General features: G+C 42.8%; 1 protein-coding gene across 6 annotated transcripts in view; it reads right to left on the bottom strand.

Annotated features, from left to right (window-relative positions):
* LOC126457665 (transmembrane channel-like protein 5) overlaps positions 1-24,313 on the bottom strand; it is a 294,095-nt gene that overhangs the window by 129,895 nt on the left and 139,887 nt on the right. For all 6 annotated transcript variants that reach the window (XM_050094160.1, XM_050094162.1, XM_050094163.1 and 3 more), the window contains one exon: positions 5,340-5,488. In XM_050094160.1, coding sequence (XP_049950117.1) covers positions 5,340-5,488 — 149 coding nt within the window. The remainder of the gene's footprint in view (positions 1-5,339; positions 5,489-24,313) is intronic.

Below are 24,313 nucleotides of genomic sequence, written 5' to 3'. Positions count from 1 at the left end.
CCGTGGGAGAGTGTCACAGAGGTACTGAAGAAACTGAACTGGAAGACTCTTGGAGAAAGACAAACTATCCCAAGAAACTCTATTAATAGAGTTTCAAGAGCCAGCTCCAAATGAAGACTCTAGGAATATACTACACTCCTGGAAATTGAAATAAGAACACCGTGAATTCATTGTCCCAGGAAGGGGAAACTTTATTGACACATTCCTGGGGTCAGATACATCACATGATCACACTGACAGAACCACAGGCACATAGACACAGGCAACAGAGCATGCACAATGTCGGCACTAGTACAGTGTATATCCACCTTTCGCAGCAATGCAGGCTGCTATTCTCCCATGGAGACGATCGTAGAGATGCTGGATGTAGTCCTGTGGAACGGCTTGCCATGCCATTTCTACCTGGCGCCTCAGTTGGACCAGCGTTCGTGCTGGACGTGCAGACCGCGTGAGACGACGCTTCATCCAGTCCCAAACATGCTCAATGGGGGACAGATCCGGAGATCTTGCTGGCCAGGGTAGTTGACTTACACCTTCTAGAGCATGTTGGGTGGCACGGGATACATGCGGACGTGCATTGTCCTGTTGGAACAGCAAGTTCCCTTGCCGGTCTAGGAATGGTAGAACGATGGGTTCGATGACGGTTTGGATGTACCGTGCACTATTCAGTGTCCCCTCGACGATCACCAGTGGTGTACGGCCAGTGTAGGAGATCGCTCCCCACATCATGATGCCGGGTGTTGGCCCTGTGTGCCTTGGTCGTATGCAGTCCTGATTGTGGCGCTCACCTGCACGGCGCCAAACACGCATACGACCATCATTGGCACCAAGGCAGAAGCGACTCTCATCGCTGAAGACGACACGTCTCCATTCGTCCCTCCATTCACGCCTGTCGCGACACCACTGGAGGCGGGCTGCACGATGTTGGGGCGTGAGCGGAAGACGGCCTAACGGTGTGCGGGACCGTAGCCCAGCTTCATGGAGACGGTTGCGAATGGTCCTCGCCGATACCCCAGGAGCAACAGTGTCCCTAATTTGCTGGGTTGGTTGGTTGGTTGGTTGGTTTGGGGAAGGAGACCAGACAGCGGGGTCATCGGTCTCATCGGATTAGGGAAGGATGGGGAAGGAAGTCGGCCGTGCCCTTTCAGAGGAACCATCCCGGCATTTGCCTGATTTGCTGGGAAGTGGCGGTGCGGTCCCCTACGGCACTGCGTAGGATCCTACGGTCTTGGCGTGCATCCGTGCGTCGCTGCAGTCCGGTCCCAGGTCGACAGGCACGTGCACCTTCTGCCGACCACTGGCGACAACATCGATGTACTGTGGAGACCTCACGCCCCACGTGTTGAGCAATTCGGCGGTACGTCCACCCGGCCTCCCGCATGCCCACTATACGCCCTCGCTCAAAGTCCGTCAACTGCAAAACAATCATTCTTTCTGCACTCCATATGTAGATGCAATGAGAAGAAACCCTAATAACCGGTACAGTCAATGTTGAACATGGGTGTGTCCTCCGAGGCACTACTCATGTTGGGCCATTTAGATCCTGCATGGTGGTGAACAAGGTCTTCCTGAACCCATCGATTCCATGTTCACTTAACAGTTGTGGGAGCCCAATCAAAACAATCAACGAACACAGGATGATGAACTGCGGTCTCAACATGCCACAATCATCAAACTCCGACACATGCTGACGGATGTTTTGTTTCTTACATGAGGCATGACACAATGCAACTGCATAATTTTTTCATACACACAGAATGTAGATAATCATTACTCCTAACTATTTCGTGTACTTACACTGAAAGCAAAACAAGAACAACAGAATGTAGTCGAATTACGTGAGGTGATGCCGAGGGAATTAGATTAGGAATTGAGACACTTAAAGTAGTAAAGGAGTTTTGCTATTTGGGGAGCAAAATAACTGATGATGGTTGAAGTAGAGAAGATATAAAATGTAGACTGGCAATGGCAAGGAAAGCGTTTCTGAAGAAGAGAAATTTGTTAACATCGAGGATAGATTTAAGTGTCAGGAAGTCGTTTCTGAAAGTATTTGTATGGAGTACACCCATGTATGGAAGTGAAACATGGACAATAAATAGTTTGGACAAGAAGAGAATAGATGCTTTCGAAATGTGATGCTACAGAAGAATGCTGAAGATTAGATGAGTAGATCACATAACTAATGAGGAGGTATTGAACAGAATTGAGGAGAAGAGGAGTTTGTGGCACAACTCGACAAGAAGAAGGGACCAGTTGGTAGGACATGTTCTGAGGCATCAAGGGATCACAAATTTAGCATTGGAGGGCAGTGTGGAGGGTAAAAATCGTAGTAAGTACTGGGAGATGAAGAAGCTTGCACAGGATAGGGTAGCAAGGAGAGCTGCATCAAACCAGTCTCAGGACTGAAGACCACAACAACAACAACAACAACAACAACAACAACACTGAAATTCAAATTAACAGCATATACAAGCATGTAGTACACCTAATGCCAGTTTAACATTTGTTGTACGCAACCTTCACTGTGATGCAATTTTACTCATCAGTGTATGTTCCACTTCTCGTTTTTTCTAAGAGACACATTCTGTCATTGAGATAACTGAAGCTTTGATTTAGCATTCTATCCTATTCATGGCAAAAATTTGTTGAACTCACCCCTGTATAGACTTCGTTTGACAAAATTTTGCAACAAGTATAACTCATTGATTAATATCACAAGCACTGTGGACACTCTTGTATGGTTTACCAAAGCTGCAGATTACATAACAGCAATACAGATATGTTTAGTGATACAAATTATCTTATGACTTTTTCTGAGTATGTGATATCCCAGTATAAGGACACCAACAATGGAAATGTACTGAAACAGAAGGCAAGGATGATAACATCTACCATCTCCCAAGCATGATGCTCATAGCCACATAACGTTCAATGGCGACAGTTTTTAGTGGCAGTCTTGGATTTCAGTTCACTGTTGTTCTAAATAAATTAAATTAAATGGTAAGTTTACCACACAGTATGGTCATGTTGAAATTTTAACCAGTTTAATACTGTCTATGTGTCTTTGATCAATTTCACATATTCATAATGTGTTAATTCAGCAAGCAAACAATTCATATATCAGACCTCAAAGAATGTATATAGTGCTAACTAGTTACAATAGTTGCCATCTTAATCACTCATGTACATTCTACTAATGTTAACGACTTAAAGAGTAGTAGCTTGTATTTTAAATCAGCACAGTGAAACCACACATGGCAAAGAATAAAGTACACACTGCTACCTGCCACAATTCTTAACAGTGTGGTTATGTTTGGAAACACATGTCTAGCTCCATTTCACATAAATCTGCATTTACACCACTAAAAATTAAAATTTTTTGGCATTAATTTCAGCAATAGAAGGTCATGTGTGAAGCATATTGCAAATTAAATGAATTTTTAAACTAAATCGGATCTCTCTTCAAGAGAGTTTCAGAAGCCAAAGAAAATTATATCACTGGGTAGTGTTTAATATGTTAAATCACTCCCGGTCATTATTACTTATTGTTCGTTACGCAAATATAAGAGTAAGGTGGAAAACAATTTCAACAGTCTGGCAGTTTTGGGGTCAACAGAAACATCCGATCTCACGCGTCGGCTTTGACCCGTGACGTAAGGGTGTTGTGGTGTGTGACGTCATTACGGCGCGGAGTTTGGTTTGTGAGTGTGGCGTGTTTGTAGATGTTGCCTCGTTGACGTTACCTTAGTAGGAGTTTTAGGGCCTGTAATATATAGTTTACCTTTTTACTGTACTTTTTGTTTTAACGTCGTCTATGAGGCTTTTATCAGTTTGCCATTAGATTGTTCAATCTTTATGGTCTATATGTTTTGTCGCTACTCGTTATGTCTAATGAATCAATATTGTTTTTTTCTTTTTTTTATCTTTTGATTGACCTACACATTGATCTGTAGCGTAGCCCTGAATACGAGGTTAGGTTGGGAGTTTTTTTTGGCGGGGGGCGGGGGGGGGGGGGGGGGGGGGGGGGAGGTGGGGGGGGGGGGGGTTAGGGAAGGCATAGCCCCCCCCTGCCTGGCCTTGAGTACCACTTGTTTATTATCATCTTTGTTTGCTATCAATGTTAGCAGATTGTTCTTGTGAAACCTTTGTGTGTGTTGTTTTTCTATGTGTTTTCGTCTTTGTGATACGTATGCAACGTTTCTATATCCGCCATATTGGAATTGTCGTTTCCGCTATATTTGTGACGTCATGGGTCAAAGCCGACGGGTTAGATCGGACGCTTCCGTATTTCCCAGTTTTGTTGTAGAAGGAAATTAATTGAAACCTGGACAACAATTTCAATCTTGTTTATGTGCCTGTTGACCATTCAGTATCTCAACAATGTGGTAAGTTGTTACCTTTATCCCTTCCACTATTTGTATTCCACTGATGACTTACCATTAGTTATCATACAGTGTTTCTTGAAATTACAGTCACTAATACACTTAAACAGGAATTATTTTATGTGCAGTTAAGACTTAACCATTAACACAGTATGTTTAATAACAAAATAAAATAAATGTTTAAGACACAGGCTTCATATAATAACAAAACAAACGATATCCAAACAAATGTTACAATGATTTAATACTGAGCCAATTCCATGTTTATGGTTAAACTTTCTGGAACATTTGGTCCTATTTATACTCAAAAACCCTAATCAAAACTTCATTTCTGAGGCCTGTTGCTAATTCTGAATATATGAGTTTTCGCTGGTGATCTCTACACTACCTGGACGTAGAATTCTGGTCTCTGAGTATAGAGCTTCAGTGCGAAGGCAGATTCCTGTCATCTGCATCATCTACCATATTGCAGTTAGTCCAAAAAATTCCCAATGGTCTGTGCATGATAAACAATTATTTACTTATTTCTGGTTTTGAACCTTCAGCCAGCATGCAATGTAAAAGGCTGAAGTAGGAGCAGAATCAAGAAGTCTTTTCTTTTTGTGTTCTAGTGATATGTTGCAGCAGCCAAGAAATAAAATACAAGCACCTTTGACCAACACACCCAGACAACTGGAGTTCAACATCCAGGCAGTATACAGATTACTGGTTTTTGCATTAGTTCTTTGAGGTGAAATGGAAGTAAGTGGCTAGTGTCAGCAAAGCAAGCATAAAAAACTAGCTAAAAACAATACAGAAGCTAACTTCCATGAGACAATCCCTCTAGTCTCTTTCTTTCTTGGTTGACTAATTTTGGCTACTGATGTATATAAGTGCACATATTACTGGTAACATGCTGAAAGAAGGCCAAAGAAATAACATTAAGGAATAACAACAATACATAATTACTAGACCTACCTCAATGATAGTGCAAGAAATGCCAAACCAAAGCAACATGCGGTAGTGAAGAAGTACGCCAGTGGCATGCTGTACTCCACATTGGGGAAAACTGAGAATGATGTGTTGGTGTAGTGGCCATAATACAAAATGCTATTGGTGAAAGAACCCTAAAATATTTACAAAATGTTATATAGTACATATGACTGGTGTTTTTCATAGTTATCTGCAGAAATTAATACAAACTGCTACAACACAAAAGTCAAATGATGCTGTTGCATAAAGTGATATTCATAAACAAAAACTACACATAAGAAAGCACCAGAACTTCTGTGAACATATATACAAGGTGGTATTCTATATCTTCAGCAACATGTCTACTGTGCAAAGCACTCTTCAGTGTATGGTGCAATGTGCTTAAAATACTGCCATACCTTTCAGTGTTACAGCCACTCCATCCACATGTTCAGGTTTAAGCAAAATAATCCTCTGTATGCTACAATAAACATGTACATCTTATTACTACTGATGTGACTATTATTGCAAAGAAGATTAATATTGTATATTCATGAAATGTGTTTTGGATTAGTGTTTCTCATAACATTTCACAAAGTAAGATTTTTGTTATTGTCACTGATCTTGCTCTGAAAATTATATAAGCTAATAAATGTCTATCGTAAGTGTTCTCTGGAAATAAGTAATCATGGTGTAACAAATCCTTACAGTAAAGGCATATGTCTTCAATGTTATATCTGAAGTATATTGTGTATTAAATGGAACAAATTCCACCAAATAGCACTACTATATCAAGTGAATTAATATTCATGGAATTCCAACCCAGGATACAAAAGTTTGCAGCAAAAAATCAACATAACTTTGAGTTTAAAGTCATGTTACGGTATTAATGCCAGAAAATTAATTTTACATCAGAAGGACACAACAAACATGTATCCACATGATGAATCAAATTTCTTATTTCTGCATAGGTTACTAGCCACATTAGGCACTCCTCTTATTAATACGACTTTTACGTAACATAATAATGAAAAAGGACACCTATATTGTACAACATAAGCTTATCCCCAACTGTTTCAGAGCAAGATTAAATATTCCATAATTTTCTTAAATTGATTGTGTTTGCCCATTCTTAATCAAAAGTCCATTTCCAAGCAGTTTCCTCATTCCACCATTTATAACCGATGTACAACGATTGTTCAGAAAGACCAAAATATTTTGCATATTGTCCTATGCAGTTTGTTTGCGACACTCTGTGGTCCTTATCTGCATTCTGCAATGTTTAGATACTTGCCAAGCGCTGTTTGTACTGAAGATTATCTTTTTGATGACAGTACTGAGTTATGATAACAAGTGAGGTGAAACAGCAAGTCTCAATGACTACAAAGTAAGACACAGTGTAAACTAGATTTAACTGACCCCAAAAACCTTACGTATGTGGCCAATATCCAGTAGCTGTATACAATGTTTAAAAAACATGAATACTTGCTCATGACACTAATAGATGACTATTGCTTTCCATAAGCTAAGTATGAATAATGTATAATGAAAGAGAAGGTGGGCTACATCATTAAACAGAATCAATACTCCAGAACAAAAATTTCCCTATGCAATGGAGTGTGTGCTGTTGTGAAATTCCTGGCAGATCAAAACTGTGCGTTGGACCGAGACTCAAACTCAGGACCTTTTCCTTTTACGGGAAAGTGCTCTACCAACTGAGCTGCTCAAGCATGACTCATGACCTGATTTCACTGTTTTACTTCTGGAAGTACCTCGTCTCCTACCTGCCAAACTTCACAGAAGTTCTCCTGAAAAACATGCAAGCTAGCACTCCTGGAAGAAAGGATATTGCACAGGAAGTTTAGCATCAGCTTTCACTCCACTGCAGAGTGAAAATTCCAATTTGGGAAGACCCCCAGACTGTGACTAAGCCACGTCTCCACAATATCCATTCTTCCAGCAGTTCTAGTCTTGCAAGTTTCGCAGGAGAGCTTCTCTGAAGTCTGGAAGATTGAATGTGAGGTCTAGTGGAAGGTTGGTTGGTTGGTTGGTTTGGGGAAGGAGACCAGGCAGCGAGGTCATCGGTCTCATCGGATTAGGGAAGGAAGGGGAAGGAAGTCGGCCGTGCCCTTTGAAAGGAACCATCCCGGCATTTGCCTGGAGCGATTTAGGGAAATCACGTAAAACCTAAATCAGGATGGCCGGACACGGGATTGAACCATCGTCCTCCCGAATGCGAGTCCAGTGTCTAACCACTGTGCCACCTCGCTCGGTCTGGTGGAAGTAAAGCTGTGAGGATAGATTGTAAGTTGTGCATAGGTAGCTCAATCGGTGGAGCACTTGCATGTGAAAGGCAAAGGTTCCAAATTCAAGTATCAGAATCAATACTTCACAATTAGCAGCACGCACTGAAACCAGATATGTAAGAAATTCTCACTCAGTATTTCTATTACCACAAACTATGTCTGGTAAGTACCATAATAAATGAAGCACTAAGTGAAGATCAGCCACATCAAGTCTTGAATGAAATTTTCTCTGAAATTTTATGTTACTGTTAAATATGTGCTTGTTTGATGTCACAAATACTCAGATATCTAGAAGAATGGCAGCTGCTCTTGGAATTCTTGAAATATTGTATACTGGAGTCATAGGATACTTCAGAAAGGAAATGAAAACCCACGAACTGGTAGCATGACTATTCACCATAAATGACAAAGTCCAGAAAATGTCTTAATTGTGTAAAGTGATGATAGTCTGTGCTTAGTGAGATTTTAAAGGATATCTGTGTGTCAACAGTGTCCCACAGTATAGTCATATGCCTATGAGTATAATGCTAATTTTTTACGTATACATCAAGCTATGCAGAACCATCACAGAGATTATCTCTCACACTTCACTTGTTGTCCAGCCACAATGCATGCTACGTCCTATCAGACAGACACGATGGATTTCAACAGAAACAGCTCATCATCATCTAAAAAGATCATATCCGTCAATTTCAGACTTTTGTTGCATATGGAACATATTGCTGATGAATATTTTTCAGGTGAAAAGAACATCCAAGATGTTGTCATGGACTATCTAAATCACAAATCAATAGTATTAAAAGAGAATATCAATAATGTAAGAAAAGATAGATCGCTACTTACGGTAAAGAAGACACGTCAAGTTGCAACAGCCACAACATCCACGATTAAAAGACACTGACATATAACTTTCGGCCACAGTCATAGTCAGTAAAGTTTTACACACACACACACTATCGCCAACTCCAGCATCTCAGACCCAAATGCAACATTACGTGGGGTGTAAGCAGCAATCAGCAACGGGTGGGAAGGGGAAAGGGAAGGGATAGTATTGTACAGGTGGTGAGAGAGATGAACGCTATCCAGTGGAGTGTGCAGGGATTAGACTGCCAATAAGCACAGTGTCAGGAGGTTGTGGGGCACGGAGGTGGGGAAAAACCAACAAAAAAGGAAAAAGAGTGTGGAAAGATGGGTGGACGCATTGGCAGAGGGCTGCAATTAAACAGGGTGGGAAATGAAAATGGGCAGGAGATGACCGGACAGAGGGGCGGAAATGGATGGCGGGTGTGGGGACAGTATGTTACCATAGGTTAAGACCAGGATAATTATGGGACTGGAGAAAGTGGTGTGAGAGTAACTCCCATCTGCACAGTTCAGAAAAGCTGGTGGTGGAGGGAAGGATCCAGATGGCTCAGGTAGCAGGGCAGCCACTGAAACCATGTTCAGCTGTATGTTGCACCACAGGGTGGTCTGCTTTGCTGTTGGCCACAGTTTGGCAGTGGCTGTTCATCCTAGTGGACAGCTGATTGGTACTCATACTAATATAAAAGGCTGTGCAATGATTGTAGCAGAGGTGGTCAATAACTTGGCTGCTTTTAGAGGTGACCTGGCTGCTGATGGTGTAGGATAAACCCGTGACAGGACTGTAATGTCAGGTCTTCAACAGGGATATGAACCTTGTGGCAAGGGGTTGGGATTTGGGGTTGGGATTTGGAGTAGCATAGAGATAGACTAGGATGTGTGGAGGTTGGGTGGGCAATGGAACACCACTTTAGGAGGGGTGGGAAGTATCTCGGGTAGGATGTCCCTCACTTCAGGGAATGATGATAGGTAATTATTGTTCCAGTCCAGGTGGTATGGTGTGAAGAAGGGGACAATCCTTTATGGCTGGTTGTTGGAGGTGGTGGTAGGATTGGGGTTGTGAGGGGAAATGGCATGGGAGATCTGTTTGTGGACTAGGTCTGGGGGATAGTGCCTGTCTGGGAAGGCCTTGGTGAGACCCTCAGCATATTGAGCAAGGGAGTTTTTGTCTCTGCAGATACACTGTCCCTGAGTAGCCAGGGTATATGGGAGGGATATTTTGGTGTGAAAGGGATGACAACTGTCAAATGCAGGTGTGGTTGGTAGGTTTAATCTGGACAGAGGTGTGGATAGAGCTATCAGAGAGGAGGAGGTCAACATCTAGGAAGGTGGCACACTGGGTTGAGGAGGACCTCGTGAAGGGGATGGGAGAGAAGGTGTTCAGGGTGTGAAGGAACGAAGGGCCCTGGTTCCAGATCATGAAGATATCATCAATCAACTTGAACCTGAGTAGGGATTCGGTGTTTTGGGTTGCTAGTCTCCTCTAGATGGCCTATAAAATGGTTGGCATAGGAGGGTGCCATGCAGGTGCCCATGGCTGTGCCATGGATTTGTTTATATATCTTCTCTTCAAATGAGAAGTAGTTGTTGGTTAGGATAAAGTTATCAAAGTGTGTGAGGAATGAGGTAGTGGTTTTGGAGTCTGTGAGATGTTGGGAAAGGTAGTGCTCAATAGCAGTAAGACCATGGGCATGAGGGATGTCGGTGTATGGGGAGTTGGCAACAGTGATGAGTAGGGATCCAGGAGGTAAAGGGGCAGGAATGGTGGAGAGTCAGTGAAGGAAGTGGTAGGTGTCTTTGACTTGGGAGGCTATATTACAGGCAATTGGTTGGAGGTGTTGGTCAATAAGTGCTGAAATTCTTTTAGTGGGGGAAGGCTTTGGTGAGACCCTCAGGAGTTTTTGTCTCTGCAGGTACACTGTCCCCGGTAGCCAGGGTATATGGGAGGGATATTTTGGTTTGAAAGGGATGACAACTGTCAAAATGCAGGTACTGTTGGTGGTTGGTGGGTTTAATGTGGACAGGGGTGCAGATGGAGTCATCAGAGAGGAGGTGGTACCAATGGGATGTCCAGGATGGTTAGGTTTGTGTATTTTAGTGAGCATGTATAAGGTGGGTGTGTGGAGTGTCATAGGGGTGAGGAGGGAAATGGATTCGGGGGAGATGTTCTGGGAAGGACCTAAGGCTTTGAGTAGGGATTGGAGTTTGTGTTGGACTTCTGGGATGGAATCATTCTGGCAAAGTTTATAGGTGGTGGAGTCAAGACACCTGGCAGAGGCCTTCTGCCAGGTAGTCACTGCAGTTCATGATAACAGTGGTGGAACCTTTGTCTGCAGGTAGGGTGATTAGGTCAGGATTTGTTTTGAGGTTGTGTATGGCTGCTCTTTCTTCTACTGAAAGGTTGGTGTTCTGAGGGAGGGACTTGGGGAAGGGTGGTGAGTCTAAGTGGGACATTAGGAATTCCTGGAAGGTGACGGGCAGGTGGTTAGTTGGGCAGGAGTGGAGGGTGGAATGGGGGGGGGGGGGGGGAGGGGGAGGGGAGAATCACGGTTGGATGGTGGTATGAACTGGAAGAGGCAAGGTTCAATTTTGGGATTAGGGTGGTTTTGGTTGGAGGTATTGGTGACAAGGAACTGCTTCCATTGCAGGGATCAGGAGAAGGAGAGTAGGTCTCTGATAAGTCCAGCATGTTAAATTTGGGTGTAGGGCTAAAGGTGAGGTTTTTGGATAGGTCAAAAGGTTCTGTGGAGCCAAGGATTTTGGTGGAAAGGTTGACAACAGTGTTACGGGAATGTTTTGGGGGAAGTGGAAAGTTGAAAAAGGTCAGCTAGGCAGTGTTTAGCTGCAACGAGGGCTGGACGAAGAGAACCGCCGTGGGTATGATAGTGGTTGGTTAGTGGTGTCCCAAGGCAGCAGTAGGATGTCAGCAGATTGGTTAATTTATGGAGGTGGTGCCTGGAATGTTCCTCCAGGTGCTGGAGAGCAAGGGATTCAATTTCAGATATGTCATTTATGGAGTAGGGATTGCAGATTAGTAGTATCTTGCAGAGGGAGCAGAATCGGTTCTGGGATGCCTGTGCCATGGAGATGTGTTTTCACAGTACCAGGTTTGTGAGCACCAGTGATTGGCAGAATCTGAAAAGGTCCAAGTTATTGTGAAAGGAGGGATGGGATCTAGAAAAAGGAATCTTTACAGTTAGGCTGTTTGGGAGGATTCTATGTTTTCAACAGCATTTGACAAACAGGATGTGGGACTGAAGTCCAACACAAACTCCAATCCCTCCCTAAAGCCTAAGGTCCTTCCCAGGACATCTCCTCTGAATCCATTTATATCCTCACACCTATGACACACTCCACACACCCACCTTCTACATGCTCACTAAAATACACAGAATTTCAGCACTCATTGACCAACACCTCCAACCAACCGCCTGTAATATAGCCTCCCATGTCAAAGACACCTACCACTTCCTTCACTGACTCTCCACCACCCCCACCCCTTTATCTCCTGGATCCCTACTCATCACTGTTGCCAACTCCCCATACTCCGACATCCCTCATGCCCATGGTCTTACTGCTATTGAGCACTACCTTCCCCAACATCCCACAGACTCCAAAACCACTACCCCATTCCTCACACACTTTAATAACTTTATCCTAACCAACAACTACTTCTCATTTGAAGAGAAGATATATAAACAAATCCATGGCACAGCCATGGGCACCCGTATGGCACCCTCCTATGCCAACCATTTTATGGGCCATCTATAGGAGACCTTTCTAGCCACCCAAAACACCGAACCCCTACTCTGGTTCAAGTTGATTGATGATCTCTTCATGATCTGGAACCAGGGCCCTTCGTTCCTTCACAACCTGAACACCTTCTCTCCCATCCCCTCACGAGGTCCTTCTCAACCCGGTGTGCCACCTTCCTAGATGTTGACCTCCTCCTCTATGATAGTTCCATCCACACCTCCTTCCATATTAAATACACCAACCACCAACAGTACCTGCTTTTTGACATTTGTCATCCCTTTCACACCAAAATATCCCTCCCATCCACCCTGGCTACCCAGGGGCAGTGTATCTGCAGTGATAAAAACACCCTTGATCAGTGTGCTGAGCATCTCAACAAGGCCTTCACAGGCAATCATTACCTCCAGACCTAGTCCGCAAATGGATCTCCCATGCCATTTCCCCTCACAACACCAATCCTCACACTGCCCCAAAACCAGCCACAAAGGAGTACCCCTTTGTGACCTCGTATCACGCAGACTGGAACAACTGAACCACATCCTTCACCAGAGCTTTGATTACCTATCATTGTGCTCTGAAATGAGGGACATCCTACCCTAGATACTTCCCACTCCTCCTAAAGTAGTATTCTGTTGCCCACCCAGCCTCCACAACATCCTAGTCCATCACCATGCACTCCTAATCACAGCCCCTTGCCACAATGATCAAAAACCTGTGGAAGACCCAGGTGGAAAATTACCTAATCCACCCATTCAGCACTTTCTGTTCCATTCCTGTCATAGGTTTATCCTACCCCATCAGGGTCCAGGCCACCTATGAAAGCAGCCACGTCATTTACCAGCTCTGCTGCAACCATTGCACAGCTTTTTATACTTTTATGACTAGTAGTCAGCTGTCCACCAGGATGAACGGCCACTGCCAAACTTTGGCCAAGACAAAAGTAGACCACCCTGTGACGCAACATGCAGCTGAACATAACACCCGTGATTTCAATGGCTGCTTCTCTACCTAAGCCATCTGGATTGTTCCCTCCACCACCAGCTTTTCTGAACTGAACAGATGGGAGTTATCCTTACAGCACATTCTCTGCTCCCATAATTATCCCAGCCTCAACCTATGGTAACGTACTGTCCCCACGCCCTCCACTCAGCAGTATCCACCACTTCTGTCCTATCAGCTCCTCCTGATGCTCATTTCCCTTCCTGTTTATTTGCAGCACTCTACCAACACATCTGCCCATCTGTCCCTGCTTCTCTCCTTTTTTGTTCTTTCTACCCCACCACCTTGCCCCTAAACCTTCTGCCGCTGCGCCTGCAGGCAATTTAGTCACTGCACTGTCCACCAGACAGCATTCGTCTCCCTCCCCACCTATACATTCCCCTTTCAGATTGCTGTTTGTATCACGAGTGATAATGCATTCTAGCCCAAGATGCTGAGCCAGAGGTCGTGTGGGTATGAGGTTTGCTTGCTTGCTTGCTTGCTTGCGTGTGTGTGTGTGTGTGTGTGTGTGTGTGTGTGTGTGTGTGTGTGTGTGTAGTCTATCTTTTCCTTGATATTCCTACCTGAATTTTCTATTTCTTGATTGTATTAAAAGAGAAGTATTACTGAAAGAAGTGGCAAAGTGTGAGCAATTTCATAATATTCAATGTAACTCTCTTGATAATCAACTGAAAGTATGTAGTAAATTGTTTGTATTTTCCATGATTAATAAACAACTTTATGTGCTAGAACATTCTTTAAACAACACATGAACTTGTACAACTGCTATTTCTGTAATGGAGTACAAACAACTTTCCTTTACCATACAAACCCTGTGGTCTGGCTTTATTATTTTATCCTCCCTAAACTAATTTCTATTATAGATCACCAATTTATATTTTTACATGTCACTACTTTGGTGGTCAATTGTGAATTTTAGTGTAGCATCACTGGAATAATAGGGCACACTGTAATGAAAAATGTAATACTCACAGTATTTTCTATAAATGTACTATCAGAAGCAAAGCGTACCAATCAGCTGCAAAATTACCCTTTACCATGTTTCCAACATTTAGAAATATGTCTTCTTCAGAAGGAAATATTGACAATGTGAACAAGTAAACAGCGTAAAAATGTTAAGTTAAATATATATGTGTCACACCCAATAAAATCTCATAAGGAATACAATCAAATTATTGAGACTTACTGGGTTACATGTTGTGGTGGAGTTATGTTAAAACATACCCAAAAGGAGTCAGTCAAACAGTCAAATATAAAATTTCACCTCCATAATGATGCATAACATGGCTGTTGTCATTTGGTATTTCCTGATCAATGTACAGTGGACTAGTTTCGTGTGTGCAGAGCTTGGGCTAATGACAGCTTCTGGCGAGAGAGGGCACTAGTAGTATGCACAAGGAGGGTGCACCATAGTGAATGAACACTATCATCCTAAACTTGCTTAAAACATTAAAATTAAGACAGTAAAAACCAGATCATATTTAGCTGTGTATATATTTAAAATTAATAACATTGCAACAAATAACAAGTTACCATCTAAAAACAGTCATTGTGGTAGAAAATTACATACACCGTGAGAAACCACAAATAAAAACAGCAGAGAAAAGACCAGGGTGAAAGGGGGGGGGGGGGGGGGAGGGAGGGGCAGTACAGGAATCGGGGGTACAGGAAGGGAAGGAAGGGGAGAGATGGAGGGGGGTATGTAATATATATATGGTTATAATAGAGGGAAACATTCCACGTAGGAAATATATATCTAAAAACAAAGATGATTTGACTTACCAAATGAAAGTGCTGGCAGGTCGTCAGACACACAAACAACCACAAACATACACACAAAATTCAAGCTTTCGCAACAAACTGTTGCCTCATCAGGAAAGAGGGAAGGAGAGGGAAAGACGAAAGGAAGTGGGTTTTAAGGGAGAGGGTAAGGAGTCATTCCAATCCCGGGAGCGGAAACACTTACCTTAGGGGGAAAAAAGGACGGGTATACACTCGCGCACACACACACACACACACACACACACACACACACATATATCCATCCACACATATACAGACACAAGCAGACATTTGTAAAGGCAAAGAGATTCGGCAGAGATGTCAGTCAAGGCAGAAGTACAGACGCAAAGATGTTGTTGAAATACAGGTGAGGTATGAGCGGCGGCAACTTGAAATTAGCGGAGGTTGAGGCCTGGCGGATAACGAGAAGAGAGGATATACTGAAGGGCAAGTTCCCATCTCCGGAGTTCTGACAGGTTGGTGTTAGTGGGAAGTATCCAGATAACCCGGATGGTGTAACACTGTGCCAAGATGTGCTGCCCGTGCACCAAGGCATGTTTAGCCACAGGGTGATCCTCATTACCAACAAACACTGTCTGCCTGTGTCCATTCATGCGAATGGACAGTTTGTTGCTGGTCATTCCCACATAGAAAGCTTCACAGTGTAGGCAGGTCAGTTGATAAATCACGTGGGTGCTTTCACACGTGGCTCTGTTTGGCTGAGGGACTGCGTCAGCTTTCAGACAACACCACATACAAAGTTTGCCAAGGTAATCCCATTCCTGATGTCCAGGCATAGCTTCAAGGAATCCTCAGAACCTTAGGCACCCTACAAAACCTTTCACCTGACTCCATCAACCTCCTGACCCCACCGACACCCTGCACCCCTACCTTCTTCCTAAAATTCACAAACCCAATCATCCCGGCCGCCCCATTGTAGCTGGTTACCAAGCCCCCACAGAACGTATCTCTGCATACGTAGATCAACACCTTCAACCCATTACATGCAGTCTCCCATCCTTCATCAAAGACACCAACCACTTTCACGAACGCCTGGAATCCTTACCCAATCTGTTACCCCCGGAAACCATCCTTGTAACCATTGATGCCACTTGCTTATACACAAATATTCCACACGTCCAGGGCCTCGCTGCGATGGAGCACTTCCTTTCACGCCGATCACCTGCCACCCTACCTAAAACCTCTTTCCTCATTACCCTAGCCAGCTTCATCCTGACCCACAACTTCTTCACTTTTGAAGGCCAGACATACCAACAAATAAAGAGAACAGCCATGGGTACCAGGATGGCCCCCTTGTACGCCAACCTATTCATGGGTTGCTTAGAGGAAGCCTTCTTGGTTACCCAGGCCTGCCAACCCGAAGTTTGGTACAGATTTATTGATGAAATCTTCATGATCTGCACTCACAGTGAAGAAGAACTCCAGAATTTCCTCGCCAACCTCAACTCCTTTGGTTCCATCAGATTCACCTGGTCCTACTCCAAATCCCATGCCACTTTCCTTGACGTTGACCTCCATCTGTCCGACGTCCAGCTTCACACGTCCGTCCACATCAAACCCACCAACAAGCAACAGTACCTGCATTATGACAGCTGCCACCCATTCCACATCAAACGGACCCTTCCCAACAGCCTAGGTCTTCGTGGCTAATGAATCTGCTCCAGTCCGGAATCCCTGAACCATTACACCAACAACCTGAAAACAGCTTTCGCATCCCGCAACTACCCTCCCGACCTGGTACAGAAGCAAATAACCAGAGCCACTTCCTCATCCCCTCAAACCCAGCACCTCCCACAGAAGAACCACAAAAGTGCCCCACTTGTGACAGGATACTTTCCAGGACTGGATCAGACTCTGAATGTGGTTCTCCAGCAGGGATACGACTTCCTCAAATCCTACAGCAGGGATACGACTTCCTCAAATCCTACCCTGAAATGAGATCCATCCTTCATGAAATCCTCCCCGCTCCACCAAGAGTGTCTTTCCGCCGTCCACCTAACCTTCGTAACCTCTTAGTTCATCCCTATGAAATACCCAAACCACCTTCCCTACCCTCTGGCTCCTACCCTTGTAACCGCCCCCGGTGTAAAACCTGTCCCATGCACCCTCCCACCACCACCTACTCCAGTCCTGTAACCCGGAAGGCGTACACGATCAAAGGCAGAGCCACGTGTGAAAGCACCCATGTGATTTATCAACTGACCTGCCTACACTGTGAAGCTTTCTATGTGGGAATGACCAGCAACAAACTGTCCATTCGCATGAATGGACACAGGCTGACAGGGTTTGTTGGTAATGAGGATCACCCTGTGGCTAAACATGCCTTGGTGCACGGCCAGCACATCTTGGCACAATGTTACACCGTCCGGGTTATTTGGATACTTCCCACTAACACCAACCTATCTGAACTCCGGAGATGGGAACTTGCTCTTCAATATATCCTCTCTTCCCATTACCCACCAGGCCTCAATCTCCGCTAATTTCAAGTTGCCGCCACTCATACCTCACCTGTCATTCAACAACATCTTTGCCTCTGCACTTCCGCCTCGACTTACATCTCTGCCCAAACTCTTTGTCTTTAAATATGTCTGCTTGTGTCTGTATATGTGTGGATGGATATGTGTGTGTGTGCGCACGCGAGTGTATACCCGTCCTTTTTTCCCCATAAGGTAAGTGTTTCCGCTCCCGGGATTGGAATGACTCCTTACCCTCTCCCTTAAAACCCACTTCCTTTCGTCTTTCCCTCTCCTTCCCTCTTTCCTGATGAGGCAACAGTTTGTTGCGAAAGCTTGAATTTTGTGTGTATGTTTGTGTGTCTTTCGTTTGGTAAGTCACATCATCTGTGTTTTTAGATATATTTTCCCACGTGGAATGTTTCCCTATATATAATGTGCTCATCAAATATCTTTACATCATGACAAAGAAGAAACACCAATACCACTAGTATTAACAGCTAAGGAAAACAACATATCGAATAGTCATATGGGAGACTGATCCACTTCTCTGTTATATTAATGAAAGTCGGGTTCTGAAACTAAGTGAAAAATTTCTATTTTAGAGTTGCACCTACTCATTTAAAATGAAACCATCTTTGTGAACAAAATGTTAAACACCTCTAACTCTTCTATCAGGTCAAGCCTGTGTAACCTACACTTTCTTTATGTGAAAGTTCAAGTCTTCTAGAGATTTTTAAGTGTTTTGTTCACAAAGATGGATCCATTTTAAATGAACAGGTGCAAATTAAAAATAGAATATTTCTAGATAGTTTCAGATCACTACTTTCATCAAGGTAACAGAGAAGTGGCTTGCTCTTCCATATTGACTATTGGATATGTCATTTTCCTTGCTGTTAATGCTTCATCTTCCACATGACTAATGGATAAGTTATTTTCCTCATCTCTTAATGCTAGTGGTACTGGTGTTTCTCCTTTGGTACAACGTAAATATATTTCTAGAGGTCCGATGTTCACTATTTTTCATATATGAGAGTTATACACATTTTATATCTCCCCCCTCCCCCACCATCTCTCTCCTCCCCATCTTTCCTTCCCTTCCCCTAACCCCCATTCCTCCCCTTCCTCTATCCCCAATTCCTCTTCCCTCTCCTTCTCCACTGCAGTCTTTGTCCTACTGTTCCTATTTAAGCTTTCTTGCAGTTTAAGTGTTTTGTTTTTAACACTATGACATGTTTTAAATGGTAACTTATTACCCACTGCCGCTTTATTAATTTTAAATATGTGCATAGCTAAATGTGATCTGATTTTTAAAGCCTTAATTATAATGTTTTAGGTAAGTTTAGCCTGATACTGTTCATTCACTATTGCACACCATCCTTGCGCATAATATTAGGCCCTCTCTTGCCAAAAGCTTCCCATAGCACAAGCTTTGTGTATGTTAAACTATTGCACTAGCTGTACATTGGTGATGATATACCAAATTCAACAACCACATTGTGCACATTTTAATCATTAAAGCTACATTAATCATTCAGCTACATCTTAACATATAACATACATCCACCACAACATGTAACCTAGTAAGTCTTTATAATTTTTTTTATATTCATAGCAAGATTGTGTGTGTGTGTGTGTGTGTGTGTGTGTGTGTGTGTGTGTGTGTGTGTGGCGCGCGCGCGCAGGTGCGTGCATGGGTGCATGCGCACATACACAAGCGCCCGTGCATTTGTACATGTTTTTCACAGTTTACTTCTTCAGGCTGCCAATATTTCCTTTTTCAGAAGTCATTTTATTTTATAAACATTGAAATAATGGTAAAAAGGTTTAAATAAACTTCCCATTTTGCTACTGACTGGCTGTATATGCTCCCTCTGAAACCCTCTACAACCTCTGGTTCTTTCAGTTTCAGGTTTTCAGAGGAAACGTTAGGGAACAATATGGACAAGAGCAGGGTCAAGGAATACAGTAGAAGGAGAACGGGTAGCTTTGGCAGATGAAATAGTGAAGACAGTAGAGAATCAAGTACGTAAAAAGACAAGGGCTAGTAGAAACCTTTAGGTAACACATGATATATTGAATTTGTTCTTGTTGTTGTTGTGCTCTTCAGCCGAGAAACTGGTTTTATGCAGTTCTACATGCTACTCTATCCTGTGCAAGCTTCTTCATCTCGCAGTACCTACTGCAACCTACATCCTTCTGAATCTGCTTGGTGTATTCATCTCTTGGTCTCCCTCTATGATTTTTACCCTCCACACTGCCCTTCAATACTAAATTGGTTATCCCTTGATGTCTCAGGACATGTCCTACCAACCGATCCCTTCTTCTAGTCAAGTTGTGCCACAAACTCCTCTTCTCCCCAATTCTATTCAATACCTCCTCATTAGTTATGTGATCTACCCATCTAATCTTCAGCATTCTTCTGTAGCATCACATTTCAAAAGCGTCTATTCTCTTCTTGTCCAAACTATTTATCGTCCACGTTTCACTTCCATACATTGCTACACTCCATACAAATACTTTCGGAAACGACTTCCTGACACTTAAATCTACACTCAATGTTAACAAATTTCCTTGCCGTTGCCAGTCTACATTTTATATCCTCGCTACATCGACCATCATCAGTTATTTTGCTCCCCAAATAGCAAAACTCACTCACTACTTTGAGCATCTCATTTCCTAATCTAATTCCCTCAGCATCACCTGATTTAATTCGACTACATTCCATTATCCGCGTTTCCTTTTGTTGATGTTCATCTTATATCATCCTTTCAAGACACTGTCCATTCCGTTCAACTGCTCTTCCAAGTCTTTTGCAGTCACTGACAGATTTACAATGTGATCGGCAAACCTCAAAGTTTTTATTTCTTCTCCATGGATTTTAATTCCTATTCCGAATTTTTCTTTTATTTCCTTTACTGCTTGCTCAATATACAGATTGAATAACATCGGGGAGAGGCTACAACCCTATCTCATTCCCTTTCCAACCACTGCTTCCCTTTCATGCCCCTCGACTCTTGTAACTGCCATCTGGTTTCTGTACAAATTGTAAATAGCCTTTCGCTCCCTGTATTTTATCCCTGCTACCTTTAGAATTTGAAAGAGAGTATTCCAGTCAACACAGTCAAAAGCTTTCTCTAAGTCTACAAATGCTAGAAATGTAGGTTTGCCTTTCCTTAATATATTTTCTAAGATAAGTCGTATGGTCAGTATTGCCTCCTGTGTTCCAACATTTCTACGGAATCCAAACTGATCTTCCCCGAGGTCGGCCTCTACCAGTTTTTCCTCTCGTCTGTAAAGAATTCGTGTTACTATTTTGAAGCTGTGGCTTATTAAAATGATAGTTCGGTAATTTTCACATCTGTCAACACCTGCTTTCTTTGGGATTGGAATTATTATATTCTTCTTGAAGTCTGAGGGTATTTCACCTGTCTCATACATCTTGCACAACAGATGGTGTAATTTTGTCAGGGCTGGCTCTCCCAAGGCTGTCAGTAGTTCTAATGGAATGTTGTCTACTCCCGAGGCCTTGTTTCGACTTACGTCTTTCAATGCTCTGTCAAACTCTTCACGCAGTATCATACCTCCTATTTCATCTGCATCTACATCCTCCTCCATTTCCATAATATTGTCCTCAAGAACATCGCCCTTGTATATACCCTCTATACCTTTCTGCTTTCCCTTCTTTACTTACAACTGGTTTTCCATCTGAGCTCTTGATATTCATGCAAGTGGTTCTCTTTTCTCCAAAGGCCTCTTTAATTTTTCTGTAGGCAGTACTTATCTTATCCCTAGTGATACATGCTTCTGCATCCTTACATTCATCCTCTAGTCATCCCTGCTCAACCATTTTGCACTTCCTGCTGATCTCATTTTTGAGAATTTTGTATACCATTTTACCTGCTTCATTTACTGCATTTTTATATTTTCTCCTTTCATCAATTAAATTCAATATTTCTTCTGTTACCCAAGGATTTCTACTAGCCCTCATCTTTTTACCTACTTGATCCTGTGCTGCCTTCACTCTTTCATCTCTCAAAGCTACTCATTCTTCTTCTATTGTATTTCTTTCCCCCATTCCTGTCAATTGTTCCCTTATGCTCTCCCTGAAACTCTCTACAACCTCTGGTTCTTTCAGTTTATCCAGGTCCCATCTCCTTAAATTCCCACCTTTTTGCAGTTTCTTTAATTTTAATCTGCAGTTCATAACCAATAGATTGTGGTCAGATTCCACATCTGCCCCTGGAAAAGTCTTACAATTTAAAACTTGGTTCCTAAATCTCTGTCTTACCATTGTATAATCTATCTGAAACCTGTCAGTATCTCCAGGCTTCTTCCATTTATACAACCTTCTTTTATGATTCTTGAACCAAGTGTTTGCTATGTTTGCTCTGTGCATAATTCTACCAGGCAGCTTCCTCTTTCATTCTTTACCCCCATTCCGTATTCACCTACTATGTTTCCTTCTCTTCCTTTTCCTACTATCAAATTCCAGTCACCCATGACTATTAAATTTTCATCTCCCTTCACTATCTGAATAATTTCTTTTATCTTATCAAACATTTCATCAATCTCTTCGTCATCTGTAGAGCTAGTCGGCATATAAACTTGTACTACTGTGGGCTTCGTATCTATCTTGGCCACAATAATGCTTTCACTATGCTGTTTGTAGTAGCTTACCCACTTTCTATTTTTTTTATTCATTATTAAACCTACTCCTGCATTACCCCTATTTGATTTTGTATTTATAACACTGTATTCACCTGACCAAAAGTCTTGTTCCTCCTGCCACCGAACTTCACTAATTCCCACTATATCTAATTTTAACCTATCCATTTCCCTTTTTAAATTTTCTAACCTACCTGCCCAATTACGGGATCTGACATTCCACACTCTGACCCGTAGAACGTCAGTTTTCTTTCTCCTGATAACAACATCCTCCTGAGTAGTCCCCGCCCGGAGATCCAAATGGGGGACTATTTTACCTCTGGAATATTTTACCCAAGAGGACATCATCATCATCATCATTTACCCATACAGCAAAGCTGCATGCCCTTGGTAAAAATTACGGCTGTAGTTTCCCCTTGCTTTCAGCCGTTCGCAGTACCAGCACAGCAAGGCCGTTTTGGTTACTGTTACAATGCCAGATCAGTCAATCATTCAGACTGTAGCCCCTGCAACTACTGAAAAGGCTGCTGCCCCTCTTCAGGAACCACATGTTTGCCTGGCCTCTCAACAGATACCCCTCCATTGTGGTTGCACCTATGGTACAGCTATCTGTATCGCTGAGACACGCAAGCCTCCCCACCAACGGCAAGGTCTGTGGTGCATGGGGGGGGGGGGGGGGATATTGAATTTGATCAATGAAAAGAGAAAATATAAAAATGGAATAAATAAAGCAAGCAAAAGGGAACACAAACATCTCAAAAATGAGATCAACAGGAAGTGCAAAATGGCTAAGCAGGAAAGACTAGTGGACAAACGAGAGGATGTAGAAGCATGTATCACTAGGGGTAAAACAGATACTGCCTATAGGAAAATTAAAGAGACCTGTGGAGCAAAAAGAACCACCGACCTGTGGAGTAAAAAGAACCACTTGTATGAATATCAAGAGCTGCCACGTAAAACTAGTCCTAAGCACAGAAAGGAAAGCAGAAAGGTGGAAGGAGTATATAGAGTGTCTATACAAGGGAGATGTACTTGAGGGCAATATTAAGGAAATGGAAGAGGACATAGAGGAAGATGAGAACAGAGGTATGATACTGTGTGTAAAATTTCACACAATATTGAAAGACTTAAGTCAAAACAAGGCCCCAAGAGTAGACAACATTCTGTTAGGGCAACTGATAGCCTTGGGAGAGCCAGCAATGACTAAACTCTTCCCTCTGGTGAGCTGTTGTTGTTGTTGTGGTCTTCAGTCCTGAGACTGGTTTGATGCAGCTCTCCATGCTACTCTATCCTGTGCAAGCTTCTTCATCTCCCAGTATCTACTGCAGCCGATATCCTTCTGAATCTGCTTGGTGTATTCATCTCTTGGTCTCCCTCTACTATTTTTACCCTCCACGCTGCCCTCCAGTACTAAATTGGTGATCCCTTGATGCCTCAGAACATGTCCCACCAACCGATCCCTTCTTCTAGTCAAGTTGTGCCACAAACTTCTCTTCTCCCCAATCCTATTCAATACCTCCTCATTAGTTATGTGATCTACCCGTCTAATCTTCAGCATTCTGGTTAGCAAGATGTACAAAATAGGCGAAATACCCTCAGACTTCAAGAAGAATATAATAATCCCAATTCCAAAGAACGCAGGTGCTGTCAGGTGTGAAAATTGCTAAACTGTCAGTTTAATAAGTCATGGCTGGAAAATACCAACACGAATCCTTTACAGAAGACAGGAAAAAACTCATAGAAGCCAGCTTTGGGGAAGACCAGTTTGGATTTCAGAAAAACGTACGAATATGCAAGGCAATACTGACCCTAAGACTTCTCACAGAAGGTAGGTCAAGGAAAGGCAAACTTACGTTTCTAGCATTTGTAGACTTAGAAAAAGTTTCAGACCATGTTGACTGGAATACTCTCTTTCAAATTCAAAAGGTAGCAAGGGTAAAATAAAGGGAGCGAAGGCTATTAACAACTGGTACAGAAACCAGATGGCAGTTATGAGAATTGAGGAGCATGAAAGAGAAGCAGTGGTTGAGAAGGGAGTAAGACAGGATTGTAGCATATCGCTGATGTCATTCAATCTGTATATTGAGCAAGCAGTAAAGAAAGCGAAAGAAAAATTTGGAGTAGGAATTAAAGT

This window comes from Schistocerca serialis, chromosome 2 (assembly GCF_023864345.2).
Source record: "Schistocerca serialis cubense isolate TAMUIC-IGC-003099 chromosome 2, iqSchSeri2.2, whole genome shotgun sequence".
Lineage (NCBI taxonomy): Eukaryota > Metazoa > Arthropoda > Insecta > Orthoptera > Acrididae > Schistocerca > Schistocerca serialis.
Note: the sequence above shows the minus strand (reverse complement) of the source record. Positions and strands in the feature narration are given on the sequence as shown.